Here is a 25,845-nt window from a genome sequence, read left to right as displayed (position 1 = left end):
AGCATGCCCCATGTTTGTCAAAAACTCAAACCATCATTACCGAAGGACCTTAACAATTTATATGTATAAATCTATAAATCGAGCTATACTCAAGTAGAGCTCCACTTAGCTTCAGTTAGATATAAATCGAACAATATAGATTTCACATCAAATATCTAAATCATTAGATGTAATCTACTAACTACTACCATACTAAAATTTTTGTAATTTAGAGACTTTTGACCTATGCATCAAGCAGTTAAAAAATTAGATAATTTAAATAACATAAAATAATATATTTTTTTCACCACTTGATATATATAGGTTAAGAGTCTGCATAGCACATAAGTAGTTTAAATAGGGTAGACCGCATCCTCTCACACAAGTAGCATGCTGATATTTGGTAAACTCGTATCAACATCACGCACCATATGGTTGGCGGAACTCGAAGGCAAACAAAAATGATGGTCGACAACTGCAGCTTCAACAATAATTCGACCATAAATTGCAACTATGGGTGATCATATAATGATCGTTGAACCATGCTACAATCAAACTTGTCTAGAACAGGGCTAGATAATCCAAATAACTTTGTGCTTATCTGCACTAAACAAAAATCATAAGAAAAATATATGCTTTCTAAGAAAGATGACTCATCCAATCTTTTGCATCCGGTAAATACAGATATGAACTCAGGACCCAAAATTCCACATAAGCCAAAGCAGTAGTTGGCGGGGAAAATTTATTAACCATTTAACCAGAGCTCAAGTCCCAGTATCAGCATTGTTTAAGATCTTTCCCGTTATGTCTTGCTCCCTATCGATAATCTAACTGGTGCAATCAAACTATGTCAGCTGACAGCAAACGACAACTTAGGCAAAGGAGATCCAAATACAAACCCAATTAAAGTAACACCCAAATTGCACACACCTTCATAACTATCAGCTACAGAGATTGGGTATGCACACTCCAGCATCAGGGTTTGGTTGCTCCTTCCATATTCGGCCCGTAACCCGTAGCTTCAGCTCCTTCCTATCACCCCCCGAGAAGAAGAGTGCCATATTCCTCTGGATTATGAGGCCATCATGACTGTCCCGAATTTTCCTGTGGCTGTCACGGATACTCCGAGGAGTGCCTTCCCATATGAGCTTCCTGCCATTAGAACCAACCTCGAGGCTGTACCTGTAGTTCCTTTCCTCATTCTCATCCCCCATGAAACGGAGGAATGCCATGTAAACCGGAGCCATCCCAAGCTGAAAGGCCTCAAAGTGCAGGCAGAAATATTGCCCAAAGCAGTGGAACACCTGGAGATTTTAGAACAGATGAAATTGATTTTTAGTTATAGTACCAATATGGAAACTTTTCTGAATGCCACATCAAATAGCATACCATGCAAGCAAGCACATTGCATGAACAATTAGTTGAAAGAATGCCGTTTTGGAGTACTTTTTCAACAAAAAAAACATGAGCACATACAACCCAAAGCCAAACTGAAAGCATGTGAGAATACTTACAGTTAGCATCCAGGTGGCATTTTCAACCTCTCGAGGATTAGACTTCACATAACGATGATTGAATGTGCAGCCAGTATGCATATCAACCTTGTGATCATCCCTTAAATGTGCAACAAGGAAAGGAACATCTCCAACAACAGAACATTCAGACCCAGCATATGGGCAGTTATATGGTCTGAAGTTGCACAGGGCTTCATGCTTGAGTTTGCTGTAGTATGGGAAGATTTCTGGGCAACCTAGTGAGAAATACTTGCAAGGAAGCTCAAGTGATTCAGCCACCTTCTCCAACGCTAAACATCTGATGTCTCCAAGCTCTTGTCTGCAAGTAGGGCACCTGTTATGCACCCTTGACTTACAGGTCGAACATAGAGTATGCCCATTGTGGCACTGCAAAAAATTGCTGACTAGCTAAACTTAGTTGATTACGTATGGGAGAAATTTTATGATGCACCAACAGTCGCCCCAGACATGGCAGAATTTCACAATAAATAATACCAAGATACCTCATATTTTCACTAGACCCTTTTCATAGCATTGTAAGTAGCATTGTCTTGATATGAGAATTTTCAATACAACAATGTATTGTTAGAGGATGCAGGTGATAATTTAAATGTGTCAAGAAAATGAAAAATATAGGCATAGTTCATGATAAACTAAATTTAAACAATATAGTACTATTTAATTGAAAGAAAGTACATTGAGGGATCTACTACATAATTAAATTATTCTATAAAGGAAATTATGGTCCAGAAGTGTCTAATTATTTTTAATAATCAGTAATTCAAGTTCTAGTAAGATCAAAAATTTTCTGCCATGAATGAGAACATACAGTTCATCAAGATAAGATGTCCTGTGATTTGTTGTACTGATGAAAAAATGATTTTCTGGCATCATAAAGCATAAATCTAAAAAAAAGAACAATCAAAAGCATAAAACTAATAGAAAATGATCAACATGTAGATGCTATTAAAGGATCATAGTGTTTTCCCACATAAGTACCTGGTGGACCCAAACCAAAATTCAATTACAGATCCAGATTATTGGACTGCTATGATGCCTATAACTCACATATTCTGAAATTGTATACCAGTTATTATGTGCTTAGAAAGACACATGGAGAATTTTTTTTTTCGAAAAAATGAAAACTTCAATCATACTATAATAACCAACCTTCCTACTACCATATACTAGGGTCTTGCACATGCTCCAAATGTAAGTGTCTTGAATAATGAGTTCAATTGTGATTTTGAAAGTTAGAAGGGACTTAAATAAGAGGAAAGGAGATGACAATTTTGTATATTTGGGAAACCAAATGATCTCAACTGTTTGTTAGTAGGAAGGAACTTAATGAGAACTTTAATGAGACAACATGACGGCAAAGCTGTAGAATGCAGAAAGATTTAGGCTGTTTCTATAGGTGGTGCCACAAGATATTTCTGGAAACTGATAAATGCACACAACCTTTACCTAGATACAACATATATGCATTAATTTCTTTATAGACAGAACTTATTTCTCAACTGTCCCAGCCATGCATTGATCTCTTTAGCATGATATTATATGTAATTAAAGAGATGATTATCCATAAGGGAGAGTTTAAATCAGATCTTCGACATGAGAAATGCTATTGATGCCCCTTTGTTGCCTCACTAATTAAATGTCACTATATTAATAACTTGCTTTGCCACATTAATGTTCATCTAATCAAGAGGAAATTATAACTGGACGTAATGCATCCATTCTATCTTTTCTAGCATAATTCTCTCTTCTTCTTTTTTTTGTGGATGAGAAGCATCAATATGATATAGTTGTTATAAAATGGAGCTTGTTCAGAATGGGATTCAACAGTAGGCAGCACGCAGCACATGATATTTGTATTACAATAGAAGATATGGTTTGACTTTTTGATACTTCTTTTGACCCATCCAAAAATGATTTTAAGCATCTTAATCCAAGCCCCTATTTTCAGTAGGGCATCCTACAGATATCATTCAGTCAACTCTCCTATCTGATTAGCCCCTAAAATTTCTTGAATATATTAAGTAATTGTTATCCATGCACATTGCCAATGTAACTGTTCTTATAAAGTTTTCCATAGTTCCAGATAAGCATACGGCAATCACACAACTTTCTAATTAGACTCAGGCTTGCCTTCAAACTCAATCTTAAAGTTCGCAATGATGATTAGAATGTTTATTTAATTTTGCTTAATTGTCAATTTTGTTATGAGCATGTATATCAAGCAAGCTGTCAGTTAGAATAACTAGTACTGTTTATTCTTAAGATTGCTTTCTAACCCCATGTCTTTCTATTTTCTCCATACGCACTCATGCATGATTGTTGTCTATAATTACATGGGCGGACCAGCATTGTGCCTAATAATTCTAAGAAAAAGGATCATTTGTTGTTGCCCTTGACCTGCAATTTTAAGAGCTTCATAAGCTGGTCTTTAGTTTGCCTATCTTTATATCCTTGTAGCACATACTCGTGTTATTAATTCAGATTTTGTTCGCTTCTTGACGATAAAATCCTCATGATAGTGGCCTATTATGTGAAGGATTGCATTCTCACTTTATTGGAATCCCAAAGCGTGACTTGGACAAGGAGAATCTTTTATCTAAAAAGGCAAGATTCTATGATTAATAAAGTTTGTGAAAGCATAAACAAGGTTTTGGTGACTGGTATGACAAATCAGAGCCGTCCCAATTGCTGACATGTAACCTGCTCCCCTTTTTAGTTCTGTGTGAAAGGGTGATTCAATTTAAATATGAAATAGTGGTAGTTTCCATTCTTTTATCGATTGTTAAGTTTCAAGTCTTTATGTAATTTGGGAAATTAAGCTTTATGAAGTGGCCAACCACTTCAATTGTGTCTCATTGACTAGTTATGAGGTACGTATGGCACAGTCTGGGATGTTAGCTACTGGATGATGATGGATGAACCTCACATGAGGGTGGATAAAAGATGTTTCAAGGAGGATGCGTAAAAGCCTAAATGGATGTAGTGGAAGGAAACCATGTCTTAGTTTCCTTGTCTTGCAAAAAAGAATTTTGCAAGATTTTGAGGAAAAGAAAAATGAGGGGTTTGAGAATCATATCTAAGAACCCTTGTGTTCTAAACTTGTGATGACCCATAATTTGCTGTTCATAAGCGAAGATTCTTCCAAAGAATTTCAGATCTATGATTAAGTACTCAAGATTGAAGAAGATTTTTAAAGAAAAGAAAACTAACAAAGATATTTTTGATGGCTGAGCTCTAATTGTTGACAAAAAGAACGAATATACAATGAACATCTAGTGGAATCTATAAATTCATTTGATGCTGAGATATTTATATCTTAACAGATTGTTTTAAAGTCCAGGTTTTAATTACTGACTCATTCCAGTCAGCATGCGTGCGGCCCTAATATTGCACCAACATTGGGTAAGCATTTAGTTGGCATGGCACAGCAGAACATGATACGTGCAATGCCGGCCATTCGCTGGCATGCCCTGTGCCACCAGTACTTAAATCCTTTTCTAAATTTTCACTTAAGTCGCCTTTAGCAAAGTGAAGAAATGTAGAGTGGGGGTATAATCTACCAAAGCTTGTGCAGTACATGTCATCCTCGAAATTCCATGGATAGCTTGAGTTTATATCCATTTTATTTTTTAAGGGAAATATCGAGCCAGAGGCCCAACCAACTTCAGTAAGGCAACAGTTATAATCTTAATCCTAAGTCCAAGCTTAGTCTTGAACCTATTGATTTGAGAAATCGTGCTATTCATGAATGGCACATTCAAGGGATCAGCAAGAACTTGAATTCCCCTCGCCTACTTTGACATATATTCTTTGAATGTTCGTCAATATATTTTCGTCTAAGAGTTGACTGGTTGACATTTGTTTCAACCATTTGAATTTTACTTAATCATCACATAGAATCTCCTTTATGCAAAATAAATTGATATTGAATACGGAAATTTACATAGTAGGCATCTGTTAATAAATTGTAGTTGAATATATATATATGTGTGTGTGTGTATAAATATATATATATATTAGAGATAAGTAAAATATGATGAAGTAGACAATTCTTTAGTAGCTTAAATAGATTCACGTACCATTTTGTTTTGTTTGAGAAAACATAAGTGCATTTATATTATGTATGTAGTAACTATATTGAATGTAGAATAACTTGATTACTGTTTTGCATTAATAACCTGAAAAAAAATTACAAAGATATGACTCTTTTATGGTATAGATTGAACGTTAAATTTTCGACAGGGGTTTAACGCAAAAGGATAATTTTATCCTTTTACACTTAACATAATTATTTATTTACACCGTAAGTCAAAAATCTTACTGGAGGGACATTGGGTACATATGCAAAATAGCGACCTTTCAAAGAGTACATATGCAATAAGCCATATTTATAGGGGTATATATGCAAAAAGCCCATGTTTTATTTGTTTAAGTTATTGCTTGGTGTTTGTACCTTATGTTAAGTTATGTTGAGATTGTTGCATATGATTTATAGTTTTCTGGTGGTTATACCTGTCATTTTGTAACAAGATAGTGATATCTGAGTTATTCATAATTGAATATTTTCTGAATATATAAAGCAAACTGAAATCAGTTGTTTTGTTGACCATAAGTCTGCTCACAGTAGCATGACATTCTTTGGTTGGCATGTGTTTTGTACAATTATACATGCATATACCAGCTAGAGACAGGATAAAGTCAAAAACATGCAAAATTAGTAACAAATAATATCCTTCTTAATTAGGAACATCAATAAGCCAGATCCAAACCAAGCAGATCCCAAATTTCAACAGGCCCGACCAGCAATCCAGCCTAAAACAATATAAAACCAGTCTCACATGTCAGCCTGTTGACACAAGGTAGGCCGAACTGGACCGAACTGCCCGATTCGGCCCGTACCGAACCGAGTCGGTTCGCCTATTGGAATCAATTCCGGTCCCGAACAGGCCGGAACGAATTCCGAAACGACCGGACCTGACCGAAAAAGGCCCGAACCGAACCGAACCGGCCGGAACCATTCGGAACTGGCCGAATCCATTGGAACTCAGTACGAACCGTATTTGCACCGAGTCGACCCGGTTCGGAACCAGGCCCCCTCCCTCTCTACTTCTTTTTGTTAAAAAAAAGTGCTGGAATAAGGTGTGCTTCCTCTCTCCTATCTCTTTCTCTCTAATTTTTTTTGGCTTGAAAAAATAGGTCGAAATTTGCAAAATAAGAAAGATCATACCAAAATTTTTAATTTAGGCTTGATTTTATTATATGTTGGAGATCTATGGATGATCTATACAACGACATAAATTTTTTTAATTTTTGTATTATATATATTTTTAAAAATTAAAAAAATATTTTCGTATTAAAAATATGAAAAATATACAACATAGAATCCAAAAAATAGCTGTAAAATCAGAAGTGTATTTAGGGGCATGCAAGCTACTCTCCAGCAAAATTTGGTATTCATTTATTCAAATTTTGATGCGATCATGCTCACAATAGCTTAGGCCTAAATTTTAAAAAAAATGAGAAATAAGTAGCCTTTGATGCATGTTCATGGGCCTATAAAAATATATGTAGCTTCCATTACTGGGTTCTATATGAATCTGAGCTGAAATTAATTTTTTAAAATATTTATATTTAAAAAAATTAAATTTAAAATAATTAAAAATACATAATTAATACCAAAAATTATAAAAAAAACATATTACATAATTTAGAAGTAATTTCTAAAGTAGAAAATATTTTTTTAAAATTTATGATATTAAACATATTTTTAAATTTAGAAATTATTAAAAATAAATAAATAAATAAATAAATATGAAATATTCATATTATGTATTAGATAAATCAGATGTATTTTCTGAGATAAAAAATTATATTTATCATAATAAAATTTTGCTATTTTTAAATAATTGATAAGCTAACGTACTTGATAAACCTACAGGAATAGAACCATCAAGAAAAAAGAAGGTGCCAGAGCGTGACGTTGGTTGAAATCATGAATAAATGCTCTCGAGTCAGGACTATTAGAAGTGCAACTGGTACAACATAGAGTTTAAAAAAAGAGGGATAATCAGATTGAAGCAACATTTAGTTGGTGGTTACCCCGACATATATATGTACTGAAAATGCCCACAAAAAATTCAGCAGCTAATGAAGAAGCACTTCGCTGATTTCAGAGTAGCAAAAGAGAAGGTTTCTAAGAAGAAGGCAGAGGTGGACCGCTAAGCGGCAGAGCCACCTTCCTATCACTCTAAGAAGTCAAAGGAGACGTCCGCTTCAGATGATGAGAAAACACGATCCAAACTGCCATGCAGGCGCGAGCCTAAATGATCAGTGGCAACGGGATGAGGTGGTCAAGCATAGGGCTCAATTTGGGACCTCATATTATGAGTCGGGTTCCAGTTTTGCTAGCAACAAGACAAATCTAAAGTTCAAAAGGATATCCTCAGTCAGAGAGGCCATCAACAAAGGCGGTGGTCTTATTATGCTGGAGGCTTTTGGTAGCAAAAAAAAAGACATCTAGAGAGATTCCACTCGAAGCAGCAATTTATAATTTAGATCCATATGTCTTCTCCAGCAGAGATTCGAAGCAGCAGAGGGTTAACACAATACTGAAGAAAGATAAGAAGAAGTGTTGCCCAGATAGACAACCCAAGAGGGGGGGGTGAATTGGGTTTTAAATTAATTTGGATAATTAAAAGGTTATGGATGATTAATTAAAAACTATTGCAAGTTATTTAATTAATGCTAAGTGCTGTGAGTGATGTGAGAGGAAGAAGAGAAGAGACAATCCAATGCAAACACAGAGTTTTATAGTGGTTCGGAGCTACCCCTTGCTCCTACGTCCACTCCCCAAGTTTCTCTTGGGAATTCACTATAACCCCCTTGGATTACAGCCGGTTGTTTTGCAAGCTCACAACCAAACTTGTTGTTTTACGAGCTCACAACGAACTCGGTCGGTTTTCCCAGGCTCACCGACTAGAACCAACCCCGATTGTTTTCCCGGGCTCACAATCAAACCCTTACACACGTTGGTTTTAACTTGGCTCACCAACCAACCTTAATCCCCTTGATTCAATCCCCCGATTGAACCAAGTAAATACAGTGTGTAAAAGAAAACAGAAAACAGCTTCTCAAAAAGCAGATAAAAACAATATGAACAATAAATGAAGTTAAGAAGCCTCAAACGCTTTTAGATCGGAGATGAGGAATGGCTTCTTGAACTTCTGGTCTCCTCTTGAAAGAGTGGAAGACTTGAGTGCAGGAGGAGGAAGCTTTTAATGTTGAGAAGATGTAGTTGGATGCAGTTATTGCAGATCTTCCCTCTTTTTCGTTGAAGAACAAGTTGCAAAGTTGAAAGCTTGAATGCTTGGAGTGGAATGGTTGTTCTCTACCTTGCTACAGTCTTCTGTGGCTATTTAAGCCAACCCCCACGGAAACTAGCCGTTACACTGCTTTTTCTGTCCGTTCTGCACACTCTGCGCAGCCTGACAATATGACCGTTGGTGGGTTGGAGTCGACTCGCGCGATCAGGAGTCGACTCGGCTGTAGCGGGAGTCGACTCAAGCTTTTCCGGAGTCGACTCGGCAACTGTTCCAAATTTGAATTAAAGTTGCCGTCACGACTGGGAGTCGACTCGTCTTGACCCGGAGTCGACTCGCCAACTTCTGGAGCTGACCTGGCAATTTTGGAGTCGGCTCATCCACAGAAGTCCGTGGATCCAATTTTGAATTTTGTCCACTCGAGTCGACTCGACTGTCCTTGGAGTCGACTCGAATCTCAGAGTCCGAACTCCCGATTCTCTGTCTTTTGGCTCATCCAGTCTTGGAGTCGACTCGAACTTCCTTGGAGTCGACTCGGCTCTCAGTTTCCGAAAGTTGGTCTTCTGCCTTTTGACGTGAAGCTTGTCTTGGAGTCGACTCGAGCTGTCTGGGAGTCGACTCGAATCTCAGAGGCAGTAACATGGTTTTCTGTCTGTCGATGGTCGCACAGTCTCGGAGTCGACTCGCGTATTGCGGGAGTCGACTCGAATCTCAGAGTCCATAAAATGCTCTTTGACCTTTTCTTTGTGTACCTCTTGGAGTCGACTCTTACTACCCTGGAGTCGACTCGTTGAACATTGGAGTCGACTCGCGCACTTCAGGAGTCGACTCGTTGACAGGTTCTGAGATGAGGCTTTCTGTTCTTCTTTCTGTTCTCAGTCGGAGTCGACTCGTACTAGTCTGGAGTCGACTCGAGCTCGTGCCAGTGAACTTGATACGCTTGGAGTCGACTCGTGATACTCGGGAGTCGACTCGAGTCTCAGACTTTGGTTCAGCAGACTTCTTAACTTATCCAAAATACTATGAACCAAATCTACAGACACTTGGACAGGATTTTCACTGAAACACTCTATTGAATTCATTAGTAATCACAAGATATACTCAAATGCTTTGAGCTCATCAAAATCAAATGGGATTTTAATCAATCACTCCACAATCTCCCCCTTTTTGATGATGACAAAACTTTGAGTATATGTAAAATGACTTGCTCAATAAATAATGAAATAAAATCCATAAATGAATTCAAATGTCTGATAATTTAATTTATCCAAGTTTGAAAGGAGTGAAACAACAAATTTCGGAGTTAAAGCTCCCCCTTTCATTTGGAATTATATAAGCCTTCATATTATGCAATCAATTGTTTGGCTTATATGTCATTAATGATTTAGCTTGATTAAAATTCAGATTCTCCCCCTCAACATATGCATTCAACTATGTTTTGATTCTCTGAATTTCCTTTTAATGCTTTGAAGTTTTTGAACTGAATTTTTTGTTTTTAGAGGGAAAATCTGTCAATTTGTTCTTGAGTAGGATTCAGCTAATCTCCGAATATCCCTTGAATAGATTCTGGAGATTACTCCATTAGGAGCCCCAAAAGAGAGATAATGAGCCTCGAGGTACCGAATCCACTTAGAACAAATTTGTGTGTGTTTTTAAGAGTTTATCTTTTTATTTATTTCCATTGATTTCTTTTACATATTTTTTTTCATATTTCTCCCCTTTTACACATTTTATACATATTTCTCCCCCTTTTTGTCATCATACCAAAAAGGAGGTAATCAACCACAATCAATGGCACAACCAATCATCAAATGGCACATAATTGAAGATAAGATGTCTACTCATTGTATTGATATGAATTGAAGTAGATTTGAGCATACAATAAGTAAAGTAAAACAATACAAAACAGAACTCAAACACATCTATGTCCTCCTCGAGGATGAAGCTCCCCCTCTCGAGGATGCATCTCCTCCTCTGGAGGATGTGGCTCCTCCTCTCGAGGATGTGGCTCCTCCTCTCGAGGATGGTGCTCCTCCTCTCAATCGGCTCTGCTCCATGAGGAGGGTGACTGCATCTGTGACATGGCCAAGCTGTGTGATGATAGACGTGGTGGCTCTGCTATGTGTAGTGGAGAGCTCTGTCACCGACGCCTGAAGCCCAGTCACCGATGTCTGAAGTGCGTCCAGCTTGTCGATGAGTACATTCGACAAGCGCTCGGCCCCCTCGGTGGTGGTGTGCATGTCACGACCTATCTCCTCTCGCATCTGTCGAGTGGAGCTCGTGACCTCACTCATGCTGTGGAACTGGGCCTGGACCAAACTCCGGACATTGTAGATCTCTTCCCGTACATGAGCCGTCATGTCAGTCACGGCTGTCAAGGAAGGGACCAACTGAGAAGATACGGGTGCAGGAGTGGGAGCAGGCACCGCACCTCGGAGCTCCCGAAGCAGCTCATCCCTCACCTCTCTGACTATCTCCTGTCGCAGCTCCCGGAGCTGCTCAGGATCAATCCGGACCGCCATAGAGGGTGGTGCCGAGGAGGAAGGTCCGGCGGAGGTGGTAGGAGCAGGAGGAGTGGATGGAAGGTCTGGATGGTCTGGAAGGTCTGGGTAGTCTGAATCGGGCTCAGGACTGGGTGAAGGTCTGGTGGTCTGAGCGGTGAGGGTAGACTTCCTAACCCATACCCCCTCTCTCTTCCGAAACCCCATCCTGTGCATGGTCCCCGTACACAAGCGATCTGTCCATCGCAATGCACGAGAGGGTTCCCTCTCAGGAATGGGAATCTCGTACTCCCTACAGAGAAGAGTAAAAATCATGCCGTATGGGAGGGTGAGCCTAGGTCTATCTAGGGGCTCACACATATACCTATAGATGAGTTTGGGGAAGTTGACCGGGGTGTCCTGAAGAATGTAAGACATAATAGCTAGGTCCCTCTCATTTACAAAATCAAATCTTCCTGTCTTAGGGAAGATGGACCTGGACAGAATACTCAAAAGGATTCTCACTTCAATAGGAAGTGAGCTAGCAGATACCTCGTTTAGGGGGGACTGAGGTGGATGCCCTAAGACGACCGTAAGGGCCTCAACTCTATCCTCAGGGTGTGCGGGAGCCACCCCTACTAATGGAAGGTGGAGGATGTGGGCAATGAGATCCTCCGTGACACGCACAGGGACACCTACTACTGTGCCCTCGATACCTCCATCTCCCCGATGGACGGTACTATAAAACTCTTGAACAAGGCCAGGGTAAGTGGGAAGGTCCAAAGTGAGGAAGTACTCTAGGCCCTGGGCTCTAAGCCTATCACCTATGGTGAACCCTTCCCGGGAGAGATAGTCAAAGTCGACATACCTCCCGGTGGTGACGGCCTTCCCGGCCAACGGCCTTGCGGGAACCGCCCTAGGCGGGGAACGAGCCGAAGGTGGTTCCCTCGCGGGATCGTGCCGCGCCTTGGAGCGCCGCTCGGGACCGGCCTCGGGACGGGACCTCTTCCTAACCACGGTCTTACGAGGCATCTTGACCTAAACGGGAAGAAACACCTAAAGGACGGAGAAAGGTCGACGGAGGAGACTCGGGACGGACAGGAGACGACCTAGGAACGGACGAAAACCCTAAGAACCGGTGAAAAATCGACCGAACAGAGGTTGGAGACGATCGGGGACGACCTAGGAGTCGGCTCTAGGGCTTTTTGAACAGTGGCGGCTTGAAAGAAAAGTGTTTGCGAAACGACAAACCTAGGGTTAAAAAGTCGGATCCCGACTGCGAGTCGACTCCCCTGAGTCGCGAGTCGACTCGACCTCGAGTCGACTCGACCTCGAGTCGACTCCAGAATATGCGCGAGTCGACTCTCCTTATGCGCCTGTAGACTTCGAGTCGACTCCCGACAATGTGCGAGTCGACTCCCCCTCAGCTGCCATCTTTGCGAGTCGACTCCCGCAAATGCGCGAGTCGACTCCCCCTTAGGAGCCGGCTCTGAAACTTACTCGAGTCGTCTCTAACTTTGGCACGCACCTAAAACTCATGCTATAATCGTGCCAAATGAGGAAAAATCACCTAATTATGATCTGATTTGATGATTATTGAAAAGAAACTCTATTTTAACCACATTGTAATCATCAAAATCAATTATTCTAGTGAAAACCACCACTAGGATGGATCAATCACTCCTAATCCCCTCCTAAGCACACTAAACCTCTCTTCACTTAGGGGTTTTGTAAAAATATCTGCTAATTGATTATCAGTACAAACAAATTGGAGTGTCACATCACCATTCAATACATGATCTCTTATGAAGTGATGTCTTATCTCAATGTGTTTAGTTCTTGAATGTTGAATTGGATTTTTAGTTAGATTTATGGCACTTGTATTATCACAATTAATGGGAATTTTATCTTGTTTAATGCCATAATCTTCTAATTGTTGTTTAATCCACAAGATTTGAGCACAACAACTCCCGGCTGCCACATATTCAGCTTCAGCAGTGGATAATGCAACCGAGTTTTGTTTCTTGCTAAACCATGAGATAAAGTTTTCTCCTAGAAATTGATAAGACCCGCTGGTACTTTTTCTATCAAGCTTACATCCAGCGAAGTCTGAATCTGTGTATCCTATTAAGTTTAGGCTAGATTCTTTAGAGTACCATAGCCCTATGTTCTTAGTTCCTATTAAGTATTTAAAAATTCTCTTAACTGCAGCTAGGTGTGATTCTTTAGGATTAGCCTGATATCTAGCACACATGCACACACTAAACATAATATCAGGTCTACTTGCAGTAAGATACAGTAAAGATCCTATCATACCTCTATAAAGTTTTTGATCTACAGATTTACCTGATTCATCTTGATCTAATTTGCATGATGAGCTCATGGGGGTGCTGATTGACTTGTTTCCCTCCATATCAAACTTCTTGAGCATCTCCTTGATATATTTTGCTTGATTGATGAAGATTCCTCCTTCAGATTGTTTGATTTGAAGCCCTAGGAAGTAGTTCAGCTCTCCCATCATGCTCATCTCAAACTCACTCTGCATCAAATCAGCAAACTCTTCGCAGAGGCGATTGTTAGTAGCACCGAAAATGATATCATCAACATAAATCTGTACTAATAACATATCTTTGTTTTGCTTTTTCAGAAATAATGTTGTGTCTACATTTTTCCTAGAGAATTCATGTTCTAATAGGAATTTACTAAGTCTCTCATACCATGCTCTAGGTGCTTGTTTTAATCCATAAAGTGCTTTGTTCAGTTTATGCACATGATTAGGGTATTGATGATTTTCAAAACCAGGAGGTTGTTCTACATACACTTCCTCATTAATATACCCATTTAAAAATGCACTTTTTACATCCATTTGAAATAGTTTGAAATCCTTAGAGCATGCATATGCTAATAATAGTCTAATAGCCTCAAGTCTAGCTACGGGAGCAAAGGTTTCATCAAAATCTATGCCTTCTTCTTGATTATAACCCTTTGCCACTAGTCTAGCCTTATTCCTTATAACAATTCCATTTTCATCTAGCTTATTTTTATATATCCATTTTGTACCTATAATTGGATATTCAGAAGGCCTCTCTACTAGATCCCACACTTTGTTTCTAGTAAATTGGTTTAGTTCTTCTTGCATTGCATTTATCCAATTTACATCATTTTCGGCTTCTTCTATATGTTTGGGCTCAAAGTGTGAAACAAAAGCTAGATGGTTATTCAAATTTCTAAGTGAAGCTCTAGTCCTAACCGGTTGAGATGGATCATCTAGAATGAGTTCCTTAGGATGCCCGTGAGCATACCTCCAAGCTTTTGTTAGCCCATGATCCACAATAGGCTCTTGGCTTGATGATGCTTCTTCAATCAATTTTTGATTATCATCTTGTAATCCCATCTCATCTATCTTTTCTTCAAGTATTTCAACATCATCATCAAAATTAACCTTCTTACTAGATGAGATGTCACTAGAGTCATCAAAAACAACATGTATAGATTCTTCTATAACTAGGGTTCTTTTATTAAAGACTCTATAGGCTTTACTAGTTGTAGAATAACCTAAAAATATTCCTTCATCAGATTTAGGATCAAATTTTCCTAGATTATCTTTTCCATTATTATGTACAAAACACCTACATCCAAAGGCATGAAAGTAATTAACTTTTGGTTTTCTGTTTTTCCAAAGTTCATAAGGTGTTTTCTTTATAATGGGTCTTAATAAAACTCTATTTAATATGTGACAAGAGGTATTAATGGCTTCTCCCCAAAAGTACTTAGGGAGGTTACTTTCACATAACATAGTCCTAGCCATTTTCTCTAGTGTTCTATTCTTCCTTTCCACAACTCCATTTTGTTGTGGTGTCCTAGGTGCAGAAAAATTATGGGTTATCCCCTTTTTACTACAAAATTCGTCAAATAATTGATTTTCGAATTCGGTACCATGGTCACTTCTAATGGCTATGACTGAAGACTCTCTAGCATTTGTTACTTCCTTATGGAACTTCTTAAACATAGAAAATGCTTGATCCTTATGCGCTAGAAACATGACCCATGTGTACCTAGAGTAATCATCTACTATAACTAGACCATATTTATTTCCACCTAGGCTTGTTGTTCTAGTTGGACCAAATAGGTCCATGTGTAGTAATTCTAGAGGCCTAGAAGTAGAGACACATTTTATGGATTTAAAAAAGTTCCTAGATTGTTTGCCAAATTGACATGCTTCACATATTTTGTTCTTTTCAAATTTTAATTTTGGCAAACCTATCACGGAGTCTCTTTTAACTAGTTTAGTTATTGTGTCCATGCTTGCATGACCTAACTTACGGTGCCATAACCAACTAGCATCATTATCTTTAGTTTCATTTACAACTAGACATTGGTTATGTTTTGCAAGATCTTCTAGGTCTACAACATATACATTTCCACGTCTAATTCCTTTAAAAACTAAACTATTATCATTAGGATTTGTTATAATGCATAGTGATGGTTTAAACATAACATCATATCCTTTATCACATAATTGACTAATGCTTAACAAGTTATGCTTAAGACCATCAACATATCTAACATTATCTATAAAAGTAGAAGGGGTGATTTGAACTTTACCAATACCAATGATGTGACCTTGGTTGTTGTCTCCAAACGTCACAGCACCTCCCTTCTTAGCTTCAAGGGTGAAAAATTGATCTTTATCACCCGTCATGTGCCTTGAGCAGCCACTATCCAAATACCAGCAGTTTTTGTTGACTTTGGCTGCAAGACACTCCTACACAAGCAAATCATGTCATCTTAGGTACCCAAGTTTTCTTGGGTCCTTCATGGTTAGTCAAATTGGTTCCTTTTGGAACCCATACCTTTTTAATTTTTCTTTTAGTTTTACTTTTCCTAAAATTACACACATTTGCTTTATGACCTACTGTACCACAACAAAAGCAAGTTATTTTCTTAATTTTAGTTTTTCCAGCTTTAACAAAGAAGTTACTAAGAAGTTTTTGTTTATTTCTTGGTTTATATCCTAAACCCGCTTTATTAAATACGGCTCGTTGATTATTAAGTATCATATTTAACTTTTCAGAACTATACGTAAACCTTTCAACTAAAGGTTTGTATTTTCCAAGTTCTTTAGTTAATGTTTGATTTTCTGCTTTTAAATCATTTAGTTCTTTTGTGAGATCCTTGTTTAAGATTTGTTTATGGTTTTTAAGTTCTGAAAGTGCCTTAGTTAGTTTTTCATTATCTTTCGTTAAGTTGTTAGTCTTCTTAATTAAGAGTTGGTTGCTTGTCTTAAGTTCTAGATTTTCTTTGGTAAGATTATCTTTATCCTTAATTAATGAATCATGCTTATGAATATAAGTTTGGTTAGTTACTTTTAGTTCTCTGTTTTTAACATTTATATTCTTATATTCAATCATTAATTCATTAAACGCATCATAAAGTTCATCAAATGTAAAATCAAAATGCGTATCGGAAGTTACCTCGTTTTCGTTGGCCATGAAGCAGAAATTGGCCTTCTCTTCTTGTTCTTCATCCGATGATGAAGATGATGCGTCGGAGTCCGATAGGGTGGTGACAAGGGCTTTCTTCTTCTTCTTGTACTTGCTGCCCTTCTTTAGTAAGGGACACTCAGCTCTGATGTGTCCCGGCTTTTTGCACTCATAGCACCCAATCCCCTCATTTTCTCTTTCCTTACCTTTGTCCTTGCGGTAGGAATTTGAGGGGCCTCTCCTTTGATGATAGGACTTCTTGTGGTTGATGAATTTCTTGAACTTGCGCACAAGAAGTGCCTCACCACCATCTTCCTCATCTTCTTCTTCTTCACTACTGCTACTGCAAGATAAGTCTTTGTTAGATGAAGTAGATTTTAAAGCTATTACCTTTTTCTTATGGGAGGACTCTTCCTCGTTGTGTTGTTTCATGGTGAGCTCGTGCGTCATAAGGGATCCAAGAAGCTCCTCAAGTGGTAGCTTGTTCAAGTCCTTGGCTTCTTGGATTGCCGTCACTTTAGCTTCCCACGACCTTGGTAGACACCGAAGAATTTTTCTGACAAGCTCACTGTTAGTATAGTTCTTGCCAAGGCTTTTTAGGCCATTGACAATATCAGTAAACCTAGTGAACATGCATGTGATTGTTTCATTTGAATCCATTTTAAATAGTTCATATTTATGAACCAAGATGTTTATTTTGGATTCCTTGACTTGATTCGTGCCCTCATGGGTCACTTCAAGTCTGTCCCAAATTTCTTTTGTAGAATTACAAGTTGAAACCCTATTGAATTCATTACGGTCTAAGGCACAATAAAACACATTCATAGCTTTAGAGTTTAATTGTGCCTTCCTCATGTCATGTTCATCCCAATCCTTTTCTAATTTGGGTACCTTAACACCCTCTACATATGTGGATGGGATGTATGGGCCATTCACTACAATGGTCCACATCTCATAGTCTTGGGCTTGGATGAATATTCTCATCCTAGCCTTCCAGTATGAGTAGTCGGATCCATTGAAGAAAGGGGGTCTTTGGGTGGACTGACCCTCAATGTGAGAAGATCCAAATGGGGTTGTCATTTTGATCTTTTAACTCTTGAGTGGAAGAGTTTTTGGCTCTGATACCACTTGTTGCCCAGATAGACAACCCAAGAGGGGGGGTGAATTGGGTTTTAAATTAATTTGGATAATTAAAAGGTTATGGATGATTAATTAAAAACTATTGCAAGTTATTTAATTAATGCTAAGTGCTGTGAGTGATGTGAGAGGAAGAAGAGAAGAGACAATCCAATGCAAACACAGAGTTTTATAGTGGTTCGGAGCTACCCCTTGCTCCTACGTCCACTCCCCAAGTTTTTCTTGGGAATTCACTATAACCCCCTTGGATTACAGCCGGTTGTTTTGCAAGCTCACAACCAAACTTGTTGTTTTACGAGCTCACAACGAACTCGGTCGGTTTTTCCAGGCTCACCGACTAGAACCAACCCCGATTGTTTTTCCGGGCTCACAATCAAACCCTTACACACGTTGGTTTTAACTTGGCTCACCAACCAACCTTAATCCCCTTGATTCAATCCCCCGATTGAACCAAGTAAATACAGTGTGTAAAAGAAAACAGAAAACAGCTTCTCAAAAAGCAGATAAAAACAATATGAACAATAAATGAAGTTAAGAAGCCTCAAACGCTTTTAGATCGGAGATGAGGAATGGCTTCTTGAACTTCTGGTCTCCTCTTGAAAGAGTGGAAGACTTGAGTGCAGGAGGAGGAAGCTTTTAATGTTGAGAAGATGTAGTTGGATGCAGTTATTGCAGATCTTCCCTCTTTTTCGTTGAAGAACAAGTTGCAAAGTTGAAAGCTTGAATGCTTGGAGTGGAATGGTTGTTCTCTACCTTGCTACAGTCTTCTGTGGCTATTTAAGCCAACCCCCACGGAAACTAGCCGTTACACTGCTTTTTCTGTCCGTTCTGCACACTCTGCGCAGCCTGACAATATGACCGTTGGTGGGTTGGAGTCGACTCGCGCGATCAGGAGTCGACTCGGCTGTAGCGGGAGTCGACTCAAGCTTTTCCGGAGTCGACTCGGCAACTGTTCCAAATTTGAATTAAAGTTGCCGTCACGACTGGAAGTCGACTCGTCTTGACCCGGAGTCGACTCGCCAACTTCTGGAGCTGACCTGGCAATTTTGGAGTCGGCTCATCCACAGAAGTCCGTGGATCCAATTTTGAATTTTGTCCACTCGAGTCGACTCGACTGTCCTTGGAGTCGACTCGAATCTCAGAGCCCGAACTCCCGATTCTCTGTCTTTTGGCTCATCCAGTCTTGGAGTCGACTCGAACTTCCTTGGAGTCGACTCGGCTCTCAATTTCCGAAAGTTGGTCTTCTGCCTTTTGACGTGAAGCTTGTCTTGGAGTCGACTCGAGCTGTCTGGGAGTCGACTCGAATCTCAGAGGCAGTAACATGGTTTTCTGTCTGTCGATGGTCGCACAGTCTCGGAGTCGACTCGCGTATTCGGGAGTCGACTCGAATCTCAGAGTCCATAAAATGCTCTCTGACCTTTTCTTTGTGTACCTCTTGGAGTCGACTCTTACTACCCTGGAGTCGACTCGTTGAACATTGGAGTCGACTCGCGCACTTCAGGAGTCGACTCGTTGACAGGTTCTGAGATGAGGCTTTCTGTTCTTCTTTCTGTTCTCAGTCGGAGTCAACTCGTACTAGTCTGGAGTCGACTCGAGCTCGTGCCAGTGAACTTGATACGCTTGGAGTCGACTCGTGATACTCGGGAGTCGACTCGAGTCTCAGACTTTGGTTCAGCAGACTTCTTAACTTATCCAAAATACTATGAACCAAATCTAGAGACACTTGGACAGAATTTTCACTGAAACACTCTATTGAATTCATTAGTAATCACAAGATATACTCAAATGCTTTGAGCTCATCAAAATCAAATGGAGTTTTAATCAATCACTCCACAAGAAGGATATGTAGCGAGCTATTAGATCCTGGTTCCACTTCAGCAACATCCCAGTGAATGTACCAGAAAGTACGTACTATAGGCCTGTCATTTCCTCCATATAGGCTATCGGTCCTAGTGTGGTCGCAGTGTAGATCCTCTTAGCCTGAAGTACATCTACGATGAGCTTCTTGATAATAATAAAAATGATCTAAAGATATGAATTGCCTCATACAAGAGCATGTGGCCCACATATAGATTGACAATGATGTATGATGGTTGGATCGGTCCTACTAGGCAGAGCATTATCAACTCTTTAACATATTATGATATGAAGGCTTTCTTCCACAAGTCGGTTAATGCTTCTAATTAGATGCATAATGCCATGTACATCCTCAAATTGATGGAGGAGGTGATTGATCAGATAGGAGAGAAAAATATCGTGTAGGTCATCACTGATATGGGCCATAATATAAGGCTGCCGGAAACATCTTGATGGAGCGGCGACCTCATTTTTTAGATCCCATGTGCTCCCATGTGTTGTACATTGTATCAACGTCATATTGATGGATATTACAAAAATTTATAGGGTGCAACAGACAGTGAAGACAGCCCAAACCATCACTAAATATATTTATATCCTTTCACTAATGAAAATGTATGCAAGAGAAGAGATTTTGAGACCAGGAGTACACGGTTTGCTACCAACTACGTTGCACTTAATAACATTTTTGAGAAGAAAGCAGCCCTACGTCAGATGTTTGTCAGTTCCAAATGACAAAAAAGTAGATATGCGAGGGTCGATACTAAAGAGAGCATTGTCGAAGACTTGATGACGAGGCAGACATTCTGACAACAGGTCACTATGATAATGAAGGCTATCAAACCATTGTATGAAGTACTTCCGATCGTGATAGCGAGAGGTGCCCCCAGATGAGCTTCTTATATCACATGTTGGAGAGGGCAAAGATTCAAATCAAGAAGGCGATCCGATGTATACCCAAAAGTACATCAGCATCATTGAACAGCAATGGGACTACTAGATGAGTAGGGACTTGCATCTAGCAGGTAACCAAGAATATTGAAAATTTGATTGTTCTTGTACTTGTACAATTTTACTAAGACATAACGAACTCTATCTGCAACATACTACTTGAATCCTCGATTGCAGTACACCATAGCTAGAATCGATATGAACGATGAACTTCTGGTTGCTCTGCGTAATGTAATTTACAAGATGGAGCCTGATCCAAAAATTGCAACCCTGTCTAAAAAAGATAAGTTAAGTGGCATGTGTAAGTTAACTAGTATCTTCAGTTATTAACATATTACAATACGGTTCTTTTGCACAGGCCCATATATTTAGAGAGGGAATTGATAGCTTTGGAGTCTCGGCAGCTATCATAAGTAAAAAAAAGTATGAATCCAAGTATATTATACATCAGGAGGACATTTATCTGATGTCAAATAGTTACTAGTATGATATTATCTTATATATAATTTTTTTTTAATGTTTTTGCAGCTGAATGGTAGATTTATTTTGGTTTGTCCGCAAAAAATCTTAAGCGGATAGCCATTCGAATCCTCTCCTAGACGGTCTCCTCGAATGGCCGTGAGCGCAATTGGTCCACCTTTGTCCTCATCCACAGCAAGCAGAAAAATTGTTTGACACAAAAGCGCCTCAACAACCTTCTATATGTTCACTACAATCTGAGATTTAAGTTGAAGTACATTCAAGAGAAAATGAAGCTAAAGTATGCAGATCCGATCCATAATGCTTTTGTTGATGATGAGGATGATCCTATGATTGGATGGCTTGCGGGCCAGCAGCCAGAGCCGAAATTTGATGAGCGAGGATTACCTCCAAGACCGGCCAATTTCGTAGCCAGCGAGACTAGGATCGATGCAGGGCAGTGGCAAAGAATAATATTCCACACATCTTTCCAACTGATCAGCCACAGTCATAGGAGAGCCGGTCACCACATGACTCCTTGTCCAAGACATCCTCTCAGAGATATGATCGAGAGATGCTTAGACGAGGCTACTACACTATCCGGTCGACTCAGTCCGGTAGGCGACATACATCCTCCCAATATAGCCAGACAAAGAGAAGCACGAAGGATAAGCAGGCAGAGAGTAGCACGAAGGGTAAGCAAGCAGCGAGTGGTACAAAGGATAAGCAGGTAGCTGCCCAATACACCAAAAAAAATAAAAGGCACCTGCAGCCCCAGTGAAGAGTGTGGAGGGGGAGCCAGTTCACTCAAATTCAGAAACCAGAAGTAGCAATTCTTGTGGTCATATATCTGCTGGCCAGAAAAAAAAGTGGACATGAGACCACCGTTTATGAGAAAATTGCAGGATGGTCTTCAATTCACTAGTGAGTCCCAGTTTACGCATACTACATAGAATAGGGACCACGGTGCACGATCTGGTGAAGCCCACGAGGATCCGATTGCATATAGAAGATAGACTCCTTGAGGCCATTCAGGAGGATATGATGCAGCTACAGATAATTTCGCATATGGAGTAGGATCCATAGATATATATCAAATTTCAAATCATATACTAAATTCTATTATCCGTAGCCACATGCAGCCTATGACCCATACGAATACGGATATGGATATGGTGCATCAGAAGTATCTTCCGGTAGCTACTACCTTACACACCGGAGCATCTTACGAGTTGGATTTTGTTGTCGGCTTATTTGGATGGGCTTCTTTACATCCATTTTATCAGCCTATTTATCAACCAGAAGTCATCTCTCAGAACTAAAGCTTTAGCGAGAGATTCGAGAATACTTATAATCCGGAGCGCATTCCTTATGGAATGAACATACAAGACTACAACGCTGCTTGTTTAAAGGGATGGGTTGATGTGCCTCCTGACTGTGCTTATGATCCGGACATTTACGAGGGGCATCGCCGCTCGTAGAGATCTTAGATATCGATATGTATGTTGTATTTTAAATATATATAATTGATTGTATTATTTTATATTTTTTATCTAAAAAATAGAATAAGAAATTAAATTTTCTTATTTAATATGTATATAAAATAAGCTTTTCTCTAAGGTCCATACTCTGTTGTAAAATTGCTGCCCCAGGTACTGCCTCCCCCACATTGCAGATCTTAGGTTCCACATGCCTTGGTTATCCAAAGACACAAAGATATCGGTACGGTACCGGCATACTCAAGCATACCGTGTGTCGGTATGATACTGAATTTGTACCGTACCAACCTGTCCGCTGACCGCTATGGATCCCAACACCGACTTCCCTAAATTTAAAAATGTTATCCATAAAAATTTTGATAACTAGACCAACAAGCCTTATCTTATCTATATAGGGTAAATTAAGGGTCACTGCATGATTGATTAGAGTTTGGAAATATGTTATGACCAACCCAGCAACTAATATCACCCCACTAGAGTTGGTGGGCACTTCAAGTTCGAGCTCATTCGACTGAGCAACCTTCCAAGTTTACCCCAGACAAAAGAATGCTTGAAAAAGAGGGAAGAAGTCAAGGTTTGATACTAAGAAACACAATCATCTTTCAATACGATGCATAAGCCAAACAGCCTCACTGGAATAAAAACCCGACATGCATGCATCCATTACTTGTGGATTCCTGAAAATGCCCAGTGCAAAGCAAATCTCAGCATACTTCCATTAACCAAAATGAATCAACCCCCATATTTAGGTTTATACTGTAGGAGTTTATGCAGTGAAATTAAGCTCCTTAAGCTTGCTGTCCATAAGATTCCAACCAAAATTACCATAGCTTTTTAACATCTGTTAACTCAAATTCATGCACCACCACATTTTTCTAGCGAAAATTTTAGAAACCTTTGATAGTGCAAGTGTCAAAACCTAGAATCACAACTAGCAATCAAAGATATGTATTCTAGCTATAAACATGATTCAAAAAATAAGTAAATGAAGTATCCTGTCCCAAGATTTTACGAACAACAATATTTAAACAGTTTCAAATCTAACTATGAAATTACGAAATTAAAGAACAAATTCTCTTAGCGCATCATACAGGTCTAAAGACGGAGAGATCATCAAGGCAAGCATAACAGATCTACAGTTAATCACCACTAAAGGTGATGACCAAACCAGCAACCATGCATTAAGAACTGCCACAAGAAAAATAAAAAGAAAACAAAACAAGCATTATTCAGAGAAACACCAAACTCAATTATTTTTTGAAAATTAATAATCAGATGGGGAAGCTCCTAACTTAACAAAAACATTTAGAAAAATCCTTTAAAACAAGATCCTTAACATAAAGCTACAGGAAGCAAATGAAAAGAAAAGCAAATTAGTCCAGATCCTAAATACCCGGGGAAAATGTATAGCATGATATCTTGTGCTTAAAAGCAAATTTCCTCCACAATATTTGCAATTACCAAACTTCTATAAAACATTATTCAATCCAATTTCACAGCAGGAAAAAAGCATGAATACCCAACTGTTAACAAGAAAAAGCTGTCAAACAGTAAATCAATGATTGATGATTGGATTTAGTCTGTTCAACAGAAAGATTACCCAGTGTGATATCGCTTTTAAAAAGATGAGCTATTTGAAGCATGTTCCCTCAAACAAACTCTAGGCTGAAAAAATGGACCCAGAAATCTAAAGAACGGACCAAAGGGAGAAGACAAACGTGAATTATATAGACTCAAAGTTATTGCATCAAGCAATAAAGTTAGATGACAAATATTCACATGGCTTCCAAATCCACATGCCCAAACTACCAAAATCAAGATTTCCATAACATTACAAAAAGAAAAAGAAACGGAAACGTAAGATAAATCGAACTTTTAACCTACATTCAGACCAAAAGAAAGAAAGAAAAAGAGAAGAAAACAAACCGATATTTTTTTACCAGTCATGTTCGCAAATAGAGAGTAAACCAAAATGCCATATTGAAAAGAAACGGGCAAAATATAAGAGGAGCAAAAAAAAAAATCAAGAAACACCAAAAACGCCCATCAAGATCCCTAAACAATTCCACATCCGCCTCCCGGAACAACTCAATGGGCATCCAAAAAGAAGATATATCCCTTCGGCATCCAATAAAGGTGGAAAAGATCAGATCTTTAGATCGCTAAACCATTCCATCCCGCTCGGAAAAGAAAGCCAAGAAATCAAACTTCCCCTCACAACTGGGGACAGACACAAAAATCAAGAAGTGGGAGCCAACCTGGTGGATCGGAGGGTACATGGAATTGGTGCAGACGGGGCACTCGAGGAGCTCGTGCACGCTGGTCGTTGGCGTGATGACCGGCGCCGGGATGCCCCCGATTCCTACTACGCCGACGCCGACGCCGTTCCCGCTGCCGCCATGGTGGGGCTTCAAGAAGTGGTGGGGGAGATGGTGGGCGGCACCCTCCTCGTCGTCCATCCCGTCCGACGACGAGATGCACTCAATGTTGTCCAATTCCATCATCCCCTTCACTTCTCCCCCCTCTCCACGCTCTCCTCCCCCTCCTTTCTTCTCTCCAGAAGGGAGAAAGAAACGGATTGGGACGGGACGGGAAGGAATGGAACGGCGAAGGAGACAGAAACGAGAACCGCCACCGTAGGAGCTTTCCCTTTGTGGCTCTGCCTGTGACGGGGTAACCTGGAATACGCTGATCGCCGTCGATATATATATAAATTGGAGCCAAAAATATGAAGAAGAGAAAGGGAACCAGGCAGAACTAAATCGAACGAATCCAACCAAAAATAGACCTCGTTACTTCTATCTTGTTACTGTTTTTTGTAATTTGAGAATAAAGGAGGATAGTAGGGGAATAATGAAACGGAAGGGAGAATGAGCCCTGGTTTTAAATAATACATTATTCCTTTATAACGACCTTTCGCCAAAGCCATTACCGATCATTATAGCAGTTATAACTGCCGTTATTTATCTCAATATAAATTTTTAAAATTTTTAGTAATAAAATAATTTCTAAAATAAAAGTATTACAACGATTTATAATAAAAAAAAATAAGTATAAAATATGCATGGGCACCCGAAGATAATAAAATTATGAACATCAATATATATTATAAAAGAAGAAATTAGGATGGACGTTCCACGAGCAGC

General features: G+C 39.3%; 1 protein-coding gene across 1 annotated transcript; it reads right to left on the bottom strand.

Annotated features, from left to right (window-relative positions):
* Positions 1-461: 461 nt before the first annotated feature.
* On the bottom strand, positions 462-25,559 carry LOC103719820 (E3 ubiquitin-protein ligase SINAT5-like). The gene is made up of 3 exons (XM_039130215.3): positions 24,958-25,559; positions 1,494-1,880; positions 462-1,283 (listed from the first exon to the last, which is right to left on the bottom strand). Exons 1-3 carry the CDS (start codon positions 25,201-25,203, stop codon positions 921-923), a joined length of 996 nt encoding a protein of 331 aa, XP_038986143.3. The 5' UTR covers positions 25,204-25,559; the 3' UTR covers positions 462-920.
* Between the last annotated feature and the right edge of the window lie 286 nt (positions 25,560-25,845).

Source organism: Phoenix dactylifera, chromosome 12 (assembly GCF_051530095.1).
Source record: "Phoenix dactylifera cultivar Ajwa chromosome 12, Ajwa_hap1_PhDact_Kaust_v1.1, whole genome shotgun sequence".
In the NCBI taxonomy this organism is placed as follows: Eukaryota; Viridiplantae; Streptophyta; class Magnoliopsida; order Arecales; family Arecaceae; genus Phoenix; species Phoenix dactylifera.
Note: the sequence above shows the minus strand (reverse complement) of the source record. Positions and strands in the feature narration are given on the sequence as shown.

Bases quoted from the DNA above. Each gene is read 5' to 3' on its own strand.
- LOC103719820 (XM_039130215.3), bottom strand. From the start codon at position 25,203: ATGATGGAATTGGACAACATTGAGTGCATCTCGTCGTCGGACGGGATG. The intron at 1,881-24,957 runs GTTGGCTCCCAC...AATTTTTTGCAG, and splicing joins TGTACCCTCCGATCCACCAG to TGCCACAATGGGCATACTCT. The intron at 1,284-1,493 runs GTAAGTATTCTC...TAAAATCTCCAG, and splicing joins ATGCCACCTGGATGCTAACT to GTGTTCCACTGCTTTGGGCA.